The sequence below is a fragment of the Girardinichthys multiradiatus genome, chromosome 19 (genome assembly GCF_021462225.1).
Source record: "Girardinichthys multiradiatus isolate DD_20200921_A chromosome 19, DD_fGirMul_XY1, whole genome shotgun sequence".
Taxonomy (NCBI): Eukaryota; Metazoa; Chordata; class Actinopteri; order Cyprinodontiformes; family Goodeidae; genus Girardinichthys; species Girardinichthys multiradiatus.
This window is the reverse complement of record NC_061811.1, coordinates 28895972-28913229: the sequence shown is the minus strand read 5'-3', so window position 1 is coordinate 28913229 and position 17258 is coordinate 28895972. Positions and strand designations below refer to the sequence as shown.

Here is a 17258-nt window from a genome sequence, read left to right as displayed (position 1 = left end):
AAACGCCAGCTCAAAGCTCTGGGCTCCCCACAGCTGGAATTAAGCAAAATTAAGCACAATGACAGGTTTAACAATAGAAACAGCTGGACAGCTGCTGTCGCTCAGAATCGAGCCAGAACCGCCTCATTGTGGAGCTGACAGACTGGTTTGACAAGTTAAAATCAAGAGGATTTCCTACACTTTTCTTCAAAGAATGACGACTGCAGCACAGAATGTTTCTTTCCTCCTGTTCATACAGTTTATTCCTCGTTGAATGTCTTAGCAAAATGTAAACACAGCTCTTCGGTTTCTGCTTGCAGGGATATTCTTTCATGGCCCCTTCCATCCTGTTCAAGAGGAATGTGGTGATGGACGACCCGATCCAGCTGTGTGGGGGCTCTGAGAGGCCAGGCTCTGCCGCCGTGGCCCGCAGCGCCATGATGAAGGTAAGATGAACAGACTTGGATCCCCAGCAAAAACACACTTAAACTAATGGCTGCTGTCACAGACAGATGAGATTTTCTCTATTTCTTTGTTCCACTTGAACTTTTTTTTCCCCAAACTTTGCTTGATTCTCTCTCTGCACTTTAGATTCTGTGTTCAGGCCTGTTTATTCAGCAGTGTTTTTTCTTCATTAATGCACTTGTGTGCCTGTGCAATATATTGCTTTTTGAGAAAGTAGCAACAATGATTTTACATCTGTTATTTGTTACAATCTGTTTTTGTTAAAGGCATTTTGACCTTCTTGTTATTATGTTTGTTGATATAAGTATGAGTAATTTTATAAGTATACCGTTTTTTTCCTAATTTCCTTGTGTTCTACCTTTTTTATGATTTAGCTTCAGTTATAAACATTGCTAGTATGTAAGTGTGTTTAGGCCTACATATTTCCTTTTCTGTGCTTTAAAGGTTTTTAGCCTTTATGTTTGTAAAGTGGAAGTTAGCCAAAAGAACCTTCACATCTTTTGCAAAGGTCTTCAGTAATTTCATTCTCAAGGTACTGTGCCTTGCCAAAGTATTCATATTCATTGAACCTTTAACATTTTGTCACATTACGACCAAGCTGCAGTGTATTTTAAAGGAATTTCCTCCTGCCGAGTCAATACTTTGTAGAACTGTTTCAGTACAATTGCATCGGCAAGTCTTTGAGGGTATTTCTCTGCCAGGTTTGGAAATGTAGAGACGGATATAAATTTTCAGTCATCGCCTTTGTAAGATGAAGAGCATCTGTGAACACGAATTCACACAGATTCTCGATTGAATTTAGATAGTAACTTTGATGAAGCCATTTGACCGCAAAATAATTGTTTGATTTAAGTCATTCCACAATAGGGTTGTTCTCCTGCTGGAAAACAACCCTATTGTGCACGCAGCGGTCGCTACTTCCTTGTTACAGGAGGCTTTATCCCTTCCGAAGCCAGCTACTGACCTAATTAATGATAGGCCGGCACCAGTAACTGAGTGTCCGGCGCACTTGCGTTAGTTTTGGAGAAGCTAGCGATAGCGTTGGAGAGGCTAGTGACTAGCATGCCTTTTTTCTACTCTTTTTTTTATTTTTTTACAGTTGATGGTGCAGTTCCGCAGCAGCACATAAGCCCAATATTTATACCAATGTATCAACAATTCAGGAATGGAAATTGCTGTTTTAATGGCAATGATTTGTTTATTTTCTTATACTATTTTATGGACTGTCCTTTATTTTTCCTTTTCCGCTCAGTTTTTCATGGTAAAGTGCACTTTTTTGTTGTGAAGTCTGACAAATTCTGGTTTGATGTCCATGTTACAAAGTGTAACCATATTGTATTTATCTCTGATCAGCTGAGGGGAAATATTTACATCCATAACATTCAGAATAAGGAAACTGTACGTTTAAAGAGGTCATGTTCAATGCAATTAAAAATACTTTGTTGATCCCCAAACAGAAATGATAAAACCAATAGGGATTTAAATGTTTATCAAATATATCTGTACTTGTTCTCTGTCTGGTATAAGGCAAAAAAATTTATAATATAATGGGTTCACGGTGGCGTGCAGTGTTAGTTTTCTGCACACCCTACATACACAGCGTTTTGGATGTAGGGAAATTAAGCTTGGGGTATTGTTTTAAAACCTAACTCGGATTTAAACTTCTCTACCTGACCTGTCTGCTATATTTCTTGGTCTTCATGAAGCTGTTTGTTCACTAGTTCTCTCTAACAAACCTCTGAGGCCTTTATAGAACAGTTGTATTTATACAGAAAATAAAGTACACACAAGTGGACCATATTTATTAATTCAGGTGACTTATGAAGGCATTTTTGTTGCACTGGGTTTTATTTTAGGTTATCAGAGTGAAGGGGCTGAAACCACTACCTTTCAGGAATCTATTTGAAGAAAATTTTAAAAACTATTTAACTTTTTCCTTCCGCTTCATAATTATACCCAACTTTGTGTTGGTCTATAATATAAATGTAAATAGCTTTGCAAGACATTGTATTCAGTGATTTGTTGTTCTTCTTTCTTCTGTAATTGTTGGAAAACAGGAGAACTCCTTTTTTGGAGATTATTTTATTTATGAACTACAGCTAACATATGTTGCACAGATAGTTCATTAGGCTGATCATAATTTGACCAGACAACTTGTTTTAGTCCACCTTTCTTCTTTGCAGGACTCTCCTTTTTACATGAGTTATGAGATGGACCTGCAGGACAGTGTTCTCGGAGAGGGTAGCTTCTCCATCTGTCGACGCTGCACACACAAAAAGACTGGACAACAATATGCAGTCAAGATAGTCAGCAAGAGGTACATGGTTGCTTTTAAAATGTATTTTTCAACCCAGATGCTGGTTTATTTATAGTTACATTGCATCCAACCCACCACTGGCTGCTCTGGCAAAAAAAAAAAAAAAACTGGGTTTTGGACAGCCCACTTTAAACAAGGTCTTATGGATGTATTACATAAGAAATAAGTGAAACTAATGGAAGTAAGCTGATTGCCAGATATGACCTCAATCAGTTCAGCTCTTTTCAAACCTTTGGTGTTTCTTTGCTTGTAAAACTTGTGTATGTTAGCAGCAGACGCTACACTCCTCCCATTCTTTTACTGACAAATATTTCTTCAGATATTGTGGCCATGTCATTAGTGGGCCACACAGCTGAAAACAAAGCTTGTTCCTACAATCCAGAATGAAAATCACGCTTTACTTATCATGCAGCTTTGGTACGTTTCTTGACGTTTCTTGATCTGCATTGCCTTAAATTCATTGCTTTTGTCACTTTACAACTACAAACCCCAGTGTATTTCATTGGGATTGTTTCAGGGTTTTTAAAAGTACCATTCTAACATATGAATGTGCTTTGATCAGGGCCTTCTATTGTAGCTCTGGCTGCAGGTCTAGTGTCATCGTCCTGCTGTTAGTCTGACATCTTTAGCAGCCCCAAACAGGTTGTCTTCCACCACAGCCCTGTATTTAGCTGCATCCATCTTCCCATCAAATCTGACTGGCTTTCATTGTCCTTGATGAAGAAACTCAATAGCATGATGTGTCCACAGCCATGTTTAACTGTGGGGTTGATGTGTTAAGTTTGATGTACTGTATTAGTTTCTGCTACACAAAACATTTTGCATGCAGGTCAAAAAATTCAGTTCGGGTCTCATCTAACTAGAGCACCTTCTTCTACATGTTTGCCGTGTTCCTTATATGGTCAGTATGGTCGAAGTGTCAATGTTCTGTGTGGCCATCATTATTTTCTATAAGTGCTTTAACTCTCTTGCATGGAGTTCACTAGAGCTTCACAGTTTGCCACTGGAATCATCTTTCACTCCTCCGTGACGACATCATGGAGCTGGTGGAGGTTAGAGAGCTTGTGCTCCTCCACCATTTGTTTGAGGATGTCCACAGATGATCAATAGGGTTTGGGTCTGGAGACATGCTTGGCCTTTAGTCTCAGTCTCTTTAGCAAGGCAGTGGGCATCTTGGAGGTGTTTTGGGGGTTGTTGTCATGTTGGGATTTTGCCCTGCGGCCCAGTTTCTAAAGGGAGGGGATCATGTTCTGCTTGAGTATGTCACAATACATGTTGGCATTCATGGTTCTTTCAATGAACTGTAGCCCCTCACACCCGGCAGCAATCATGCAGCCCCAAACATGACACTCCCACCACCATGCTTGACTGTAGGCAAGACACACTACTTTGTACTCCTCACCTGGTTGCCGCCACACACACTTGACACCATTTGAAACAGTTAAGTTTATCTTGATCTCTCGGATATGGTTCCAGTAATCCATGAACTAAGTCCGCTTGTCTTCAGCTAACTGTTCGTGGGCTTTCTTGTGCATCATCTTTAGAAGAGGCTTCCTGCTGGGACAACAGCCATGAAGAACAGCTTAATGCAGTATGCAACGTATGGCCTGGGCATTAACAGGCTAATTCCCCGCTCCTTCAACCTCTGTGGCAATGCTGGCAGCGCTCATATGTTTATTTTCAAAAGACAACCTCTGGATATGCCTCTGAGCACGTGCACTGAGTGGAACCTGTCCTATTAAACCGCTGTATGGCCTTGGCCAAGAGAGTGTGAGGTGCGTGGTTTGTTGCGTAGCGGTAGAGTGCCTGACCCATATACAGAGGCTTCAGCCCTCAATGCAGCTGTGCAAGGTTTGATACCCTGGCAACCTGTGCTGCATGCCTTGCCCCTCTCTCCACCCCATTTCCTGTCTGCTTACTTTTAGAAAATAACAAAAAAATAAGGGCCATTAGTGTTGCAGAAAAGTGTGAGAGCAATAACACCAAATTTAACACACCTGCTCCCCTTTCACACCTGAGACCATGCAACACCAGTCACATGACACCAGTGAGGGAAAATTGCTAGTTGGGCCCAATTTGGACATTTTCATTTAGGCCTGTACTCACGGTTTAGACATTAATGGCTGTGTGGTGACTTTTTTGAGGGGACAGAAAAGTGTGGGGTGTACTCACTTTTGTGAGATGCTGTACATGAAAGTCTGTGGATGGTATGTGATAAAAATCTAGTTTGTGCAAATGTTGTAAACAGGACAAAGATTAGGGAAGTGTTTCTCATAACCCAACCATTCCCAGTTGTCTAAAAGATGAAATACTGTTGTGCAAGTACTACATGTTACTGGTTGATAGAAGCACTAACTGAGTTTGATCTGTTTTTTTTAAGTATGCCTTCTTTTGAAGGATGTTTTATATTCATTGACTCAATTATACATTTTCTATTAATTCATTCAGTATATTGACACCGGAATCCCATATAAAAACTACTAAAAGAATCACCTGAAATGTTTTTCACTTTGCTTAATTTGTGTTTGCTGTAGGATGGAGGCACAGACTCAGAGGGAAATAGCAGCCTTGAAGCTCTGTGACGGCCATCCAAACATTGTGAAGTTACATGAAATTTACCACGATCAGGTGAAGTTGGATCCAACGGTTTTATTTGCCAGCATTAAATCTGTTTTCTGCAGTCGTCTGTAGAGCCTTTGGGACCACAGCTTTATTAAGTTCTAGAACTGGAACAGGGCAGATTAAAAGGAGCCTGCTGGGAGCCTTTTTGGTCTTTTTTTGTATCCTTTCATATTCTCCGTGAATATCTTTGTGTGCATGATATTTCAAAGCTGATTTATTTCCAACCCACAGCAGTATAAACAACCTTTTTGTTCATCTGAATGGAAACAACCTAGATTCACTTGTGTTGCTAATAGAGTTGCACACTTAACCCAAACTGAGTGTGCATACGCTTTGACATGGCTTACCTCGGTTATTTGGGAAGGTGTTTCCAAGCGTCTGACTGCATACAGGTTCATTAGCCAAAGTCCTTCATGGCCAGGAGCACCACTTTAGTCCTGATGAGCTCAGCAGGGTTATTACTGTACCTTGCAGGCCTGTGACCCAGATCAAAGCAGCGCTGCCTCGCTTCGTCTGAACTGAGTCCTGCTTTTGTTCCTTAGATCCAGCACTAATGAGAAACTGAACCCTGCTGCCCAGACACTTTATTCCCTTCCATCTTTATTAGACCCCTTTCACCTTTATTCAATACTATTATGGTTTGATCTCACCATCATGAGATCAGGAATGGGCTGTGTGTATGTATGTGTGTGTGTGGTTAAACAGGTCTGTGGATCACTTGTCTGTTTAATATCCAGTTGAAGCTATAACAGTTAAATTAAATATGCAGTTAAGAATATCACTAATCTTTTAGCAAACTATACCTTGGGATTGCTTTAACAGAGTTTGGCAAGAAATGTAATTAGACAAGCACCGGTCCAAGTGTGAAAATGTTTGCTAGCCTTTCAGTAGCCAAAATTATCAGGAAGTAGGTCATATCATGAGTTTGAAGCATTTGCATGCTGAGTTGAAAAATGTTGCATAGATTCTGTGGCAGTGGCACACAAGTCCAGTATATATGACGTCTGAGAGCAGCGACTCTCATGCCATTAAATTTTTTAACATGTTCAAAGAATCAAAAGCAGCCCGGCTGCATATATATGCTGCATTTTCAAATGTGTAGGAAGGTAATGCTAGAACCTGATTTACAAAGGGCTTCATGTCGTCTCATGATATTATAAGACTCGGGGCCCTGTGCACACGACAACAATCAATTAAAAATGGGATTGTTTTTCTCTTTCTGTTAACACATCTACCGTTTTAATTACAATCTTTGTGCACAACGCACTAGTAGAACCGTTAGAAATGGTGTAATTTCTCTGCCATACCAATAGTAGACAGTATGTTTTTTGAAACTCAACATTTGCGTGCACACAAACACTCCTGTCTGAAAACTGGGTTGAAAATTAGCACTTTGTTGGAGAATCGTCATTAGATTCAAACCAGTACTTTGCAATCTGCCGTTGTTATTGTTAATATCTTCTTCTTCTGTGATTTTAAACTGGTCGGCATCCGTTATGCTGTGCATTTCTACTGAATTCACTCATATGCCAGGGCTTCCTCATCCAGGAAGATTCTGTTTTTCCTGTCCACATGCCAACGGAGACTGGGGCATATTTAAAACCTTACACTCTGGAACCCGTTTTTAAATCGCGCCGTTGTGTTGTACACGAACAGTAGGAACGCATCAAAACTTTTCTGTTTTCACCAATAAACATTGTCGTGTGCACAGGGCCTCAGTAGTGAAGGGGTCTCAGAGCTTAATTTTGAGATATTCCAAAATGTGTTAATATTTCCAAATCGGTTTCATGTCTGACAAAGATTGGAAGCTCAAAAAGGATAACACTGAGCAATTTTGGTTTAATATGGTCAGCCTTAAAGTTATCTGTTAAAAGTCTTGCTCTGGTAGCTTGAATAATCCTCAGCTATGTTTTGGTGTGTCATAGATTATACAGTTTCCTTTAAAATAGCTTCTTACACCTTTTGTAGCTCTTCTGAGTTTCCGTTTTTAAACACCTTAGTGGTGATAAAATAGCTCGTCCTGGTAGTGCTTCCACGTGGTGCATTCTCTGATGGTATTTTTGAGTTTCTGACCTACTGGCCACTAGTTCGGGTCAATCAAGCTGACAGAACTCAATGGTGAATCTATAAAACTAATGTGTTCTGTGTGTTTCTTTGGCTGTAGCTCCACACATTCCTGGTTCTGGAACTACTCGGTGGAGGGGAGTTGCTGGAGAGAATCCGGAGGAAGCAACACTTCAGTGAAACAGAAGCTAGCCGCATCATGCGCAAACTGGTTTCTGCTGTCAGTCACATGCATGATGTAGGAGTGGTGCACAGGGACCTTAAACCAGAGGTACCAGACATTACCCAGAAGGGCTTGAATTTTTCATGTGTGTCTTTTGTGGTAAATACAGCCTGGCTGGATCATTTGCCTTAAAGCAAGAATTACTGTGTTTTTCTGAACTGCATATGATGTGGCGTGTTGTCACTCTGACTCTGCAATTTTCTTCAAAACAAGAGTAAAATTGTTTGACCTTAGAATGGGTCAAAAGGACCTAGGCAGTCTTGATGTACAATTTAGCCGGCTCTTGACTGAACCGAGCAGGAGGAAAAGAAAGAAAATAATTGCTGTCCGTGTGTGGAATTGCTTTGTAGAACCTGCTCTTCACGGACGAGAGTGAGAACTCTGAGATAAAAATCATAGACTTTGGCTTTGCACGTTTAAAGCCACCAGACAATCAGCTGCTGAAGACTCCCTGCTTCACCCTGCAGTATGCTGCCCCAGAGATCCTCAAATATAATGGCTATGATGAATCCTGCGACCTGTGGAGTCTGGGGGTCATTCTGGTAAGTAGGTGATGCATAATACTGGTAATCTGAATAACACAGTGTAATTCAATATTCAACAATGAGAGCATGATGTTATCTCTGTTTTATTTACAGTTGTAACAATCACATATTTCAATAAATTTAGTAAAACAAAAAAGCTAATGCAGAACTTTATCGTTCAAGTAAAACAGGCAAATATTAGATGTCTAAAGATGAACACCTTTGAATTAAACACAATGTTGTTTAGTTTTAAGTTTTATTTTGGGTTATACTTTTGTTACTCATTTCATGGAAAACAATGAAGAGCTTTTTTCTCTTTCAGGCAAAGATACCCTTTAAATTAGAGTCACAGTTTGTAGTTCTAAAATATTAATTTGCTCATTGTCAAACAATTGTAGGTCTTGTGTTATATTTACAAATATCTGGACACTTCTCATGAGCAGTTAAAAAGAGCACCTCCTAAAAAATCGAAAATTCATTTTTCCAATTGACCATTCATTCTTTCCCAGGACAAGTTCGTCTTGTGGCTTACACACCAGAAAAGGTTACAGGAAGTCTCGTCCTTTAGAGATGAACTAATCAGAATTTTGTGGATTTCCATCTCCTGCACTTTTTAAGCTTTGATGGGATGAATCACATTTTAGCCAATTCTGATTTCACTTTAAAAATAATACTACAAGATATAAGAACATCATTCAAGATAGAGTCTTTAAGCCCTCCTACATTGAGTGATCATTAGTTATTCATAGGCAATGTCACACAATTAATAAGGCTAAGCTTGCTGAAAATCATGTATTTTTGTGTATTCTCTATGGAATCTAGATCCTTGACACTGACATTTTCAAAAGGCCGCCAGCATTTCCTAATCCACCAGGTTCCTTAACCAACAACGACTGAAAGCTTCGAAGCAGCGTTATTTTTTTTAGCCTTTTACATTTTGACAAAATAGTATGACCTTTACTATCAAACAAGTGTATTAATCAAGTGACTGGCACCCACCCTGTACTTTAACTTTCTGATCTGTCTTTAATGAGAAATGGCCAAAATTATAATGTATCTGAGAGACCCACTAACAGCTTCGCCTCGTCATGTTTTAGTCATCAAAGAGCTCGTCGGCGTCTCGTTATCATCATGAAAAAAAGAGATGTCAATGAAATAATTTCAGCAGATAGCAGCCTTTCTGTTATCTGCTGAAGGTCTGGCTCTCTCCCAGCCTCAAAAAACTGATTAATATCTCAGCACCCAGACAGAAACGTGTAGTTAGCACGACCTATATATGGTACAAAAGATTCACTGATCAGCAAAAGATCTGAATTTTGAGTTTCCCATGAGATGCTCACCCATTTAAGGTAAAAAAAAAAAAGTCTGATTCCTGTCAATGGCCAATTTTGTCTCCATCTCCTTTTTGAAGGTTTCCTTTATATTGCACATCAATCTCATAGTGCCATGACTATGATTATTTTAAAATCATGATGGATTTTAACTTTCAAAATTAACGAAGTCATTTCACATTGTGTTTTTTGTGTTAAATCTAGCCTGATTTCAGAAAAATCTGCCACAGTTTTAATAATGCATGAATGCTTTAAAATTATATTCCTTATTGTTTCATCACTTGAAGTTTAAGTCACAGGGCTAAAAATCACGTCACAGACTAGCTTTTATACTAGTGGGCATTTGTGGTCCCTTGCCGCAAAGGGGGCTTCACCACTTCAAGTTAAATGCACTGCCCCTTCAAAGGTTTCAAAAATATGCAATATATAGTATTTACCCATCCACAATACAATAACAAAACAATTTCTAAATCTCAAACTGTACAAGGTCAAAGATGGAAGAATCTATTTAAAAGGAAACAGTTTTCTGGGGCTTGTTAAAACAATTTATTCAGGTTGTGAGAGCGTGAGAGGGAGTAAGATTTCCAGGAGATACTAGGAAGGCTCTAATGCACTACAGCAAAGCTACTCTGTTTTATCCTTTTGCACTTTCAAACTGTTAGGGAACATGCTGGGTATGGAAAAGTTTACATTGATTTGGAAATCTCAGAGTTAAGGTAAAAATCTACATTCTTCAGGGAACTCAGAAGAAGGCTGCGGTTTTAGTAGGGCTAGCCACACTACCTGTAGTATTTGTGAATATGAGATGCCATACCCAGGTTTTTTTTATAGTACAGTAAAAGCCTGTTTTACCTGTGTTGTCGTCACTGCTCCTCAAAATTAATGGTTGCAAGAAGACAAGAAAAAATATTTTGAATGTTTGTATGTTATAGTAACTGTGAGGGAAATTGGGATTGGCCAATATCTCAGGTAAAAGCTTTATGGAGGACAGAAATCAGCCACAACATTTTGGTTGGTGTGAGAGAACTACACAATATTTTTCAATGGATTTTAGGAACATCCCTTTTGATGACCGCACTATAAAAATTCATCATTTTCACTAACATTATTTAAATCCACAGATCCACGTTGAAGTTTTTATTTAATGGGGCTGATTTATTCTGATAGGAAGCTTCATGCTCAGCAGATTTATTTGTCTTATAAAGTTTTCAGATTAAAAAATGAATGCTGGGAATGGTGCATAGTTTTCATCTAAACTTCTGGTATCTTGTGGAGACTCAATAAAATCTGCACCACAGAACGAAAAACCACCAGACCAGCTCTGACCATGCTCACATGGAATCCTGCTTTTTGGTTGCAAACATTTCATCGTTATCAGTTCTTTTTTACATTTCTGCGTAAAGATGGAAATAAAAAAGAGAGGTTGTGGAGGAGAAGCAGGGGGCATAGATAGAGAGAAATTTCAGTTTTTGTCCTGGCAGGTCATCCGTACAGAGCAATGGCTTTATATTTCTGTGCTGCTTTGCTGTTCCCCCTCTGGGTAGATACATAGTAGTCTGCTTTATGAAGCTTTGATAAAATAGCTTCTGACATGCTGTGTGCACAATGTCCTGCTAGCTGAGTGTACCGAGACTGTAGCTGAAAGGGCTCTTCCCCTCTGCTGTCCTTCTAATGAGAAAAATATGAGGGCAGATGTAAGCGGGCGAAGGTGAGAGCATCCTGTTTATTCAGCTGAGCAAAGGACACTCTACGTTTTAGTGCTGGTGCAACCATGGTCAACAACGTGCAGCATAACAATGAAAAAATGTGGAGGGTCGTGATCGGTCGAGAGCCCTTTAAAGCATGCCACATAAGCACTAGTGCCTCAGTCCTTTCCCAGCTCAGTGTAGGCAGCGTGCTATAAAGCAAAGCAAACATTGAACAGTTTGTGTGCCACACTTAAACAACATGTAAGCATTAGAGCATTACACTAGAAGTAGGTAATTAAGTCTGTATTCTAGGTTGATGCTGGTGCTCCTCTTGTTTCAGTACACCATGCTGTCTGGACAGGTGCCTTTTCAGTGTCAGGAGAAGAGCCTGACCCACACCAGTGCTGAGGAGATCATGCACAAAATCAAACAAGGAGATTTCTCGTTTGGAGGTGAGGCCTGGAGAAATGTATCCCCGCAGGCTAAAGACCTGATACAAGGTGAGGCTGGATCCTCCTCATTGCTGCTTTGACCTGGAGATTAAAGTGTTATTTGTTACAATAATAAAAAGTACCCAGATTTAATAACAGGCACTGTATTTCATCCCTTTCACATGTTGTCATATCACACCCACACACTTCAGCCTATTTTATTGGGATTTCATGTGATAGAGCCACATAAAGTAGTACCCACCTGAGCTGTGGATCTCTGCAGATCCTCCATAGTTACCTTGGGCCTCTTGGCTGACTGGACTGCCATGTCGCAGAAGGTTTACAGTTTTTTACTCCTTCTATTGTCAAGTTGATTGAACAGAGCTCTGCGAGATGTCTGAAACTCTAAATATTGTTTTATAACCTAACCTTGCTTAAACCTGTCTACTGTGTTCAGAGTAAAGGGTGTGAATATATTTGCACATCACATTATTTGTAAAAAATTGTCAAAACTATGTATCATTTGCTTTCACTTTACTGTTATGTACTAGCTTGTGTTGGTCAATGGAAACCAATAAAAACCCAGAGAAGTTTGTGGTTGTCATGTGATCAAATTTGATTCAAGGGGAATGAAAACCTTTTCAAAACTGGGATGTACACATGTCAGCAGCCTTGTAGATAAGACACACAGATTTTACACAAGATATAGATATATGCTGTCAAAACAGGAAGTCTGTCCTCAACTGAACTTCAGCGAAGTGTTTACCTCCACAAAAAAGAGCTCCGTGTAGTAAGTTATACTGTATGTTAAACTGGTTTTATGACTAAAATGTGTTAACTGGCCACAAGCATCTCAGTAATCAAGTAGTAAGCATTTTCTTTCTGTCATGATTGTAATACAACAACTCTCATATTTCTGTTTACATTCACCCTTTTAAACTCTTTAAGTTGACTATTGCTTTTGCTCTTTTTCTGTTAGACTTGAGCACCCGGCTCCACGTTATAAAAGCTTCTAGTTTAGAGCCACTTCTTCTTTCCGGAAATATCTGTTACAGCCTGTGGGTCACGTCCGATGGACATCATGATGACTCTTCATCATGATGCTGTACACGATGGTGTCATCTATTAGAGTTTAGACCACAGTCTTTTAAAGAAATGGTCAAGATTTAAAAGGGCCATTTTTTTGTCCTAAAATTGAATTATTTCAAAATTTCACCCAAGGTCATAAAGGCAAGAATGTAGCTTTTTTTTTTTAAAAAGAGAAGATTTTTGTCTTTTAAATTTTATTCTCCTGATTCTTATGCAAGCTGAGATCAAAAACTTATTAAGAAAATGTTTAAAGTGACAATAAAACATTTTACATCACCATCCCTATCATTGTCCTCTGCTGGCTATTAGCCAATAGGATCATTAAGAGACCTCTGAAGTGGCTTAAGTACCTGCATGGGGAAGAACATCACTTCCTTTGTAGGACTCACACATAACTCACCTTCCTCTCTCATGTGTTAAGTGAATTGTCTGGGTCTTTTTCCTGCAGAGCTGCTGACGGTGGACCCAGACAAGAGGATTAAGATGTGCGGTCTGCGCTACAACGCCTGGCTGCAGGACGACAGCCAACTGTCCTCCAACCCACTCATGACCCCCGACATCCTTGGCTCCTCAACCGCCTCTGTCCACACCTGCGTCAAAGCGACATTTAATGTAAGAAAGTAATGAAAGAACACTGTTGTCAGAAAGTAGGTGAGAATGTTCCATCTATTCTTGCAGTTCTCTCCTTCTTTGAACCTGCTGCTAAATATGCCACCTAGCTTAAAACATAATAGTAAGAAAATTGCACAAATAACAGCTGAACTAGAAAATAAATAATTTACAGAAATTCAGATAATATTTACTCATTTTTCTTCTTAGGCATTTAACAAATGTAAGCGGGAGGGTTTCCGCCTACAAACAGTGGACAAGGCGCCACTGGCCAAGAGGAGGAAAATGAAAAAGACAAGTACCAGCACGGAGACCCGCAGCAGTTCCAGTGAGAGCACCCATTCCTCTTCCTCCTCCTCCCAGTCTCAAGAGAAGATATTAACAGAGGGTGACCCCAATCCACCACCTTCCAACACACCAGGGACCGAAGAAACAGACTGTGGAGACCAGACAGCACTTTCAGCCTTTCGCTTTTCAGAAGGACAGTGAGACAACAGGAGACACATCCAGATTCAGTTTCATTATTGGACCCGTGGATCCAACTTGTGTGACAGCTCTCTTCTTTGTCTCCACCCCAGGCAGCTTTCTGTCTCTGGCTCTATTGCATGTACGTCTGCATGTCACCAGAACCAAGCATGCAGCAGGAGCAGCGGCTTGCACCGTGATATCAATCAATCAGTCATCATTAGCAATAGCCTCTGTGTTCTTTTTCTCTGACTTTCACACTTCCTCTGAACCAATCAGGGACTGGACTAGGTGTCATGGTTGTCTTAAGGGCTGTCCTGCTGTCCCCGGTTCAGGAAGATGGAAGGGAGAGACATCTTTATTCTCGTCATTAAAAACTCCCAACCTCGGTCCTCTCCTCGTTCTCTGTATTTGTCCACGTCTCTAGGCGTCTTTAAAGGGAAACCTGTAGTATTTAAACCATGGAGGCTTTGTATTTTTTGTCAAAGGGAGAGAAGATATTTAACAAAACATTGGGTCAGATCGCTTCATTAAGAAGTCTCTGTGAGATGGAGCTTTTATTTATATGTGAATTTTAGAGTGTAATGTATTTATGATAATCTGTACTGTTAACTTATTTATGGTTCCAAATGAGCCCGAATAGAAATAATGGATACAGCGAGTCTTTAAAAACATATTTTTGTGTAAGTACGGTTCCTTAATAGCGGGTAATCAATATCATGGACAAACAAATAGCCAACGCTGTTGTCACTTTTTAGAAAAATGTATGCATAAAGATTAAAGAAGCAAAGATGTAAACATTTTAGGAAACAACCCAATGTGTTTTGTAGTTTCTGCCAAATCCAAGCATTTATTGTCATCTTGAGAACTCTGCAGCCTGCAGGGATGCGACCCTGAGAACAGAGCCTAATTTAGAGTTGTTCTTTCCAATGTGGGAGTACTTCAAAACTTAGCATGGCTGCTTCTCTACATGGTCCTATCCTCAGGTCAGCAGCATTTAGCACATGCGGGGATTATCCTTGGCTTGCACTGTGTAAGACTTAAATGTGTCCTCCCCACTACAGCCAATTAGATCTTTGGTGGCCCAAATTAAAATGTCACATCCGCTCAATGTGAGATGCAGTAGAGCTTTCTCTGATTGAGGATTTGAATGGGCAGTTTCAAGTGGTCTCCTGTTCAGAAATAACGAAATGCAATTAATCAGTAACAGGGAGGTTGTTTGTGTGTGCCAAAACTGCAGCTGAATCAAGTAATGTCCGGTTTCCAGCTATGAGTGTAGAGGTGGTTATATTTCAGGAGACTGTGGAGCAAAAAAATATGTTGATTTCTGAAAAGTCTTAAAATTATTTTATGTCTGACAAAGCTCAGATTTGTCCTCATCTTTGATGCTGTCCTTGCTCTACCATGTCCCATTGGATGTCTGAAATTAGGAACTGTGCAGAGATTTGGTTAGTGCTAAGTTTCCAGTGCATGATATAATGTGAACTGAAACATAAACCACTTATATCCTTTTGTATTTATGGCCTTTAAGACACAGTCCTACATGATTTAGCGTGAGTGTGTTTAATTGCACATTTATAGGCCCTGATTTAATTTGAGACTTTATTTATTTGTTATAAATGTACTTAATCCCCTTTTTACCGGAGATGCACTGATTTGAGTGAGTGGTTGATTTACCATCTCCTGTTTTTGTAAAGCTTTGACCTTCCAATTTTAGCTGATTATTCTTTAAGAGCTAATGTATAAGAAGTAATGAAAATATATTTTTGTAGCTTTCCTGTTGTGAGGGATTATCAACGTTTTTACTATTATTTAAAAATAAAAACAAAATGACTTCTGATTTGAAATGTTAAGCTCTTTTTAGTGTCTTATATTTGGGATAAGCATAGTTAGCATGGCCACCATTACAAAACAACTGTCTCTTGGTGTAATTCCCATGAGAATGTAGACCCTTACATGAACTTTGGTATATCTAGAAGGCTGCCAACATTTCCAAATTTAGCATTTCCCTAACAGACAGAGCTTTAAAGCTCAAAATGATCAAACAGAGCAAGTTTTCTGTGTTGTGGTCACCCTTCCTGTTACTTGCGCAAAGTCTTGCTCTCTCTTGCTCTGTTGCAAATGAGAACAACTGACTCTTGTTGAAAAGAGACGAATCTTAAATCTTTCTTGGTCAGCTCAGCTGATAATGCATGCAGGCAAAGGTGGAACTTGACTTTGATAATCATTCGACCAGTCGACAGACAGACTATCATTGCATTAAGTGACAATGAGCGGGGTGGTATAGAACCAGATACACAGAGGGACAGAAAGAGAAGAAGCCAGATTCAGTCTTTGAAGGGTCTGACTGCTGATGTGTCTCGGCATGTCATTAAAAATATGTTTTTTTCACTTTTAAAGAGCCACTTAAATGTCTGTTCTTCCTCTGTCTTCGTATTTTAAAAAGCTTACTGCTACTGAAAATAGCTAAATTTGAATCTACTTCACTCCGTCACCACATCTTCTCCGAAGAGTGTTGTTGTTTATATGACCTGGTAGCACTTAGTATGGTGCATTCTATGATTGGAGAAAAGGCTGGGATTTTTGAGATTCCCCTTGCTTAGGGCCGATTAAGGTAAAAATCGTCCGATTCCGGTCGCTAGTTAATTACTCGGTGCATCTCTACTTTTCACCCTTGCCTAAATATTATAATGTCCCAATGTTACAGTCGCTATAGTTTGACTGTTTTAGCAACCTGCTGTGTTAGTTATGTCTCTCTTTCTACTAATAACTGAAATACTGTATTTTGTTGATTTATATACAGGGGTACTGGAGGTCAGATGTGAAATATAAATCCTGAGGTTGACTACTGTGTCCATTTATACACTCTCACCATCTGCCATTTTAATGATCTCTGAATCTGAACCAAAGCATTAACTCTAAGGTAGCTGCTTTAAGCTGCATGAGAAATATTTCCTTTCATGCAAATATGCAAAGAATTGCTTCATTTTTTCTGTTCGAGTTTGTTCAACATGTTCAAGATTACTATTATTACTATTTTTTTTTAACAGCAGACCTGTTTTTCTTTCTTAAGATCTACATCCAGCACACCCTCATGCCTAAAACTATGCATCTCTTTTTGCCGTTGTGTTGCTTTTGTCCTTTTTAAAAAGAGATCGAATCAAATGGGTTCAAACATAAAAAGGCGTAGCACAATGTACATGCTCTGTGCTTTTTCGTTTTTCATCTGATACCATCAACCATAAAAGAAGAAGCAAAGTGGGGATCTGTTGCCCTTATAGAAAGAGCTGAAATCCTTAAACTAAACACTACAAAGCTCTCGTCTAAGTTAGCTCGCATGAGTTCCCCGTTGCTGCCTCATTAAGCCTCATCTTTTGTTTGGGTGTATTAATAGCTCAAGTGGAGGAAGAGGAGGATTGTCCTATATTGAGCTCTCCTCTGGGAGCTGTGC

General features: G+C 39.6%; 1 protein-coding gene across 1 annotated transcript in view; it reads left to right on the top strand.

Moving 5' to 3' along the window:
• Positions 1-16652, top strand: part of rps6ka5 (ribosomal protein S6 kinase, polypeptide 5) — a 31569-nt gene extending 14917 nt beyond the window's left edge. The window contains exons 10-18 of the mRNA XM_047345492.1: positions 300-425; positions 2628-2761; positions 5296-5389; positions 7548-7718; positions 8021-8212; positions 11554-11713; positions 13182-13345; positions 13553-13827; positions 13921-16652. Of these exons, the coding sequence (XP_047201448.1) occupies positions 300-425; positions 2628-2761; positions 5296-5389; positions 7548-7718; positions 8021-8212; positions 11554-11713; positions 13182-13345; positions 13553-13827; positions 13921-14059 (1455 nt within the window). The 3' untranslated portion in view covers positions 14060-16652. The remainder of the gene's footprint in view (positions 1-299; positions 426-2627; positions 2762-5295; positions 5390-7547; positions 7719-8020; positions 8213-11553; positions 11714-13181; positions 13346-13552; positions 13828-13920) is intronic.
• Positions 16653-17258: the final 606 nt, after the last annotated feature.